This window comes from Montipora foliosa, chromosome 2 (assembly GCF_036669935.1).
Source record: "Montipora foliosa isolate CH-2021 chromosome 2, ASM3666993v2, whole genome shotgun sequence".
NCBI classification, from domain to species: Eukaryota; Metazoa; Cnidaria; class Anthozoa; order Scleractinia; family Acroporidae; genus Montipora; species Montipora foliosa.
The window spans coordinates 2,858,186-2,862,359 of record NC_090870.1 but is presented as its reverse complement, the minus strand read 5'-3'; the positions used below and the strand labels follow the sequence as shown (position 1 = coordinate 2,862,359).

The 4,174-nt window shown below is 40.0% G+C and overlaps 1 protein-coding gene across 1 annotated transcript in view; it reads left to right on the top strand.

Moving 5' to 3' along the window:
• The first annotated feature begins 453 nt into the window (after window positions 1-453).
• The window catches only part of LOC137992063 (tropomyosin-like), a 10,028-nt gene continuing 6,307 nt past the window's right edge, over window positions 454-4,174 (top strand). Inside the window, exons 1-2 of the mRNA XM_068837147.1 lie at window positions 454-680; window positions 3,604-3,737. Of these exons, the coding sequence (XP_068693248.1) occupies window positions 567-680; window positions 3,604-3,737 (248 nt within the window). The 5' untranslated portion in view covers window positions 454-566. The remainder of the gene's footprint in view (window positions 681-3,603; window positions 3,738-4,174) is intronic.

Here is a 4,174-nt window from a genome sequence, read left to right as displayed (position 1 = left end):
ATTTCTTTGCCTTCCCATTGACTCTTCAGGGTCCTGGCGGCGTTGCGAATGTTAAGATGGAAACAGGATTGGTAACGGTCAGTTTTGAAAATGTGAGTTGACTAGCATACGAAACGTCAAGTTTTATAAAAATGCGTTGGAATACAATGTTTGTCACCGCTGTTTGTGTTATTTTCTTAATCACGTTCGTATAGCTTGTAGAGTACAAGTACTTGAGTGACAACTGAGGAAGCAAAGAAAGACAACAGTATACCATGGCAATAAGATAAAGCTCTTTTATTGAGAATTTGAGGGTACTATTATGCTTCTAATCCATTACAGAGATTCCCATATTAATCCGCCTTAGAATATTGGGTTACTTGTGTTTGCACAAAATGAACTTTTGACCAGAGTGGGGTTGGGCTTGGATCTTCATTCCATATATGGAACTGCATGCCGGTGCTTTAGAATGTTGGGAATTTGGGCGTCATTTCTGCCTTCTTCTTTCTCGTTCGCTTGAAAGGAGCATATAGATACCGTTCGTTTATTTTGCATTGGTTTTGGTCGATTAGGCTCAAACAAACAAAATGGAGCAGATCAAGAAGAAGATGTGCGTCCTTCGTGAGACCCTTTCCGAAGCAGAGCAAAGAGCAGACAAGGCAGAAAACGATTTGAAAGAGGCGAATGAACGGGCAGAAAATGTGAGTAAATTTATCTTTGTTATTCCTGCAACCACTTTCTCAGTGGACTCAAGACCTATGTTCTTTTTATACCGAGTTTACTGTCAGTGAATACCTTAAATCGGACTTAAAGGCGGAAAGTATCAGCGTATTGCAAAGGCTCGTCATTTAAATATGTCCGAAATTTCTATGGTTTGAATTTTTGTGAGCTCAAAACCTGAAGTGGGCTTGACTCAAGCTGTGATATTATTGTACTAGATCTTTTCCCTTTTGAAACTATCTGATTTGTCAAGATGGGGAATTTTTTAATTCTGTGATGATCTGATTTTATTCTTACATAGCAGTTTGGCTTCGCTGAGCTGTTATGGCCTTTTGCTTGACTTTGTTTAATTTGTTCAGCGATAACAAAATCTACAGGAAAGATTAATGAACATCATCGACCCCCTAGAATTGTTGTTATCTTTGAAATTGATTGCCTTCAGTCGTTTTTATTGACGCTTGCAAAGCGTAGGATTTTGTAATGACAAACTACGTTTGCTGAATTTCGAGTTCTAATTTTCTCGCGGCATGATTCTAATGAATACTAAACAATAGGCTGGTTTCTTGAAGTAAACACGTACACAAGGGAACGGGTAATCGTGACAAAGGAGTGCCGTTTGAATTAGCATACACGTCAAACATTCTTTAACATCCCTGATCACTTTACATCAAGCAATATGGTCCTTCAGAGCCATGATAATATCGGGCTTGGATAGAGCTTTTTAATGTTTAGATTTGTTCGGAAGTGGTATGGCTACAATTGTAGGTTTTTAGAAAGCATTGTTATTGGAGAATAGTTTGATTGGGCTGGTATTTTGTTTTACTCTATACTCCCTACAAAATAAGCAGTAAGCATCCACCAATGTGGCCTGGGATCGATTTCCGGATTCGTGGGTTGAGTTTGTTGGTTCTCTACTCCGCTCTGAGGAGGTTTTGGCCTGGGTACTCCAATTTCCCCTCTCCTCAAAAGGCAACATCTGATTTCTTCAGATTTCAGTTGATTTGTAGTCAGAGCATTTGTGCTCTGCTAAGAAGCCTTGAGACTTAAAGTGATTATTATTATTATTTTTATTATTATTATTATTATTATTATTATCATCTTGTCAAGTAACCTTCTGAAATAAAAGGCAGTCTATGACTGCATGAGTTCTCAGAGCTCGAGACTGACTTTTTAGCTCACTAGCCTAGCGGCTAGTATCAGGTCTGATTTCACTAGCCAAATCTAAATTTGCACTAGCCAGTCTTGTCATGCACAGTTTCATTCATTTGTAATCACTAAAAAAATTCCACATTTGCAAACACAACTCGCACTTTTAGTAAATATTCTCATATCCATCCTCGCAACAGTGGCACAAATGCCAAATGCTGGAGTGTATGGCTTTCTGTATTTTTATCACAAAGGCAAAGTTTTCGTGACCTTGAGGCCAATTCTCACAGAACCGTTGCCAAAACTTTGCAACTCACAAATACACTGGAGTATGGAAAATGCAGAATAAAGTAAATTAAGAAATAAACCATACATAAAACTAAACTGCTCGTCTGTGCAAAGGCTATTCCTTTGATTAGAGCTATTTGCGATTGAAATTTTAACCTGAAAGCGCCATTCTACGCATGAAGCACAAAGGCAGTGGAATGCAGGAATATAATATCTTAAATTAGATTTAAAGGAAATTCGAAAGGACAGACTTGCCCTTGTATAAGATTTTCCTTTTAATAGTTTCAAACAGCAATCAGTGCATTTTATGCTTGGACTCGGACACCATTTTCATTACTTATGCTTGCCTCTAATTCGTCAAAACGTATCACATGCACAAAAATATCGTTGATTGATCGCAAATGATCAGAAACGGGGTACGATTCTGTTTCCATACCGTTGTTTGCTCGCTTTCGCATTGCTACTTATCATCAACAAGACTTAACAATAGGAAATTTTCTATCTCTTGCGTCTTGTTTGCGATCGTCAGTGATTATCGCCAATTGGTTGGGGACGAACGTAAAAGGTGTTTCCATTTATGCAAACTGTTTGTGATCAAGCTCTCGGAAGGTGCTTGGGTTGGTTTGGGACGTGCATATAATAACAGCAGCCGAGAAGTTCCGCACAATTTCACACGTGATTAATTGTTCGTAACATGGCGTGGGGAAACTGTAATCCGCGTTGGTTTCCTCGTCAGTTTTCTTTTTTTTGCAACTTATTTTCTAAGGCAGTAAATTCCGTAGAATCCTCTCACAGTTTCTGTTGTTAGTTTCTATTCTCTTCTTGTGCTTTATCCATAAGAAGTAATTTTCATTTTTGTTTTCGTCCAGAACTCCACTGCTTCACAATACTTACTAGTCCCAAGGGCTAGTGGAAGCTCAAAATCTACTACTGCCTCTGGCAGCTGCTATACGGTCCATGTGTGACCTTGGAGCACAGGTTACAGCCAGCTGGAATCAGCTGCATATTGGTTTTTTGCTGAGGGGCGAAAACCGGAGAAAAACTCTCGGAGCAGAGAAGAGAACCAACACAAACTCAACCCACTTATGGCGTCGGGTCCGGGAATCAAACCTGGGCCACATTGGTGGGAGGCGAGTGCTCTCACCACTGCGCTATCCCTGCTCCACTGTTTGAAAGTGCTCCCTCCACCAGTGCATCTCCCGTTCTGCTGACCTGAGCAAAACGCCTTCTTTGTTTCTCACTGGCTTACATGTATTCTGGAACCTCCCACTTAGCTTTCTGGTGATCTCGTACAAAGTCCTTGCATCACCTCTCTTTCCAACCTCCTCAGCTCTCTCAGCTTCTGATTCCACATACACCCTCCTCTCTGTCTTACACCTCTTCTTCACCTCCCTATTCAGCTCTTGGTACCTTTGGTTTGCATCTGCAACATGCCCTTTCTAAATCTAACAGTTTGTCTTTTGTTTATAGGCTGAATCACAAGTTTCGTCATTGACAAAAGAGTTGCAGCAGCTTGAAGATGAGCTAGATGCCGCAGAATCTCGCTTGGGAGCAATAACAGAGCAATTGAAGCAGGCTGAAAGCCAAGCCGATGAGAGTGAACGGTCAGTTTGCAGCGCATGTGTATTAGAACACAATTTTTTATGCAGTTGGTTTTAGTAGGAGAGCAGTTTGTATTCAGTAGCTTCAGTATTTCTTGTCAAACTTTATAACATGTGAAAGAAAAAAATAACAACAGAGGTCAGGGTTAGGGTTAGGTACAGATGTACAGTACCATGCAAAAGTATATTGAAAGTCTTTACTCCGAAACTCAATCTGCAATCCTTGATGTTTTCAAGAATCAAGGATCGAGTTTGGGGGCTTGAGTGTTGAGATTAGAGGATTGAGCTATAAGATCAGACATTTAGAGGTGAAAAATAACTTCTTGAAAGCGAAACAGTAGCGATAGACAAAAGCTATTGACAAGCGGCCTCCTTATTTGCAGACACACAGTATCAAAATAATCTACTGTATGTGCGATTTTTTTTGTAATCACTGCTCA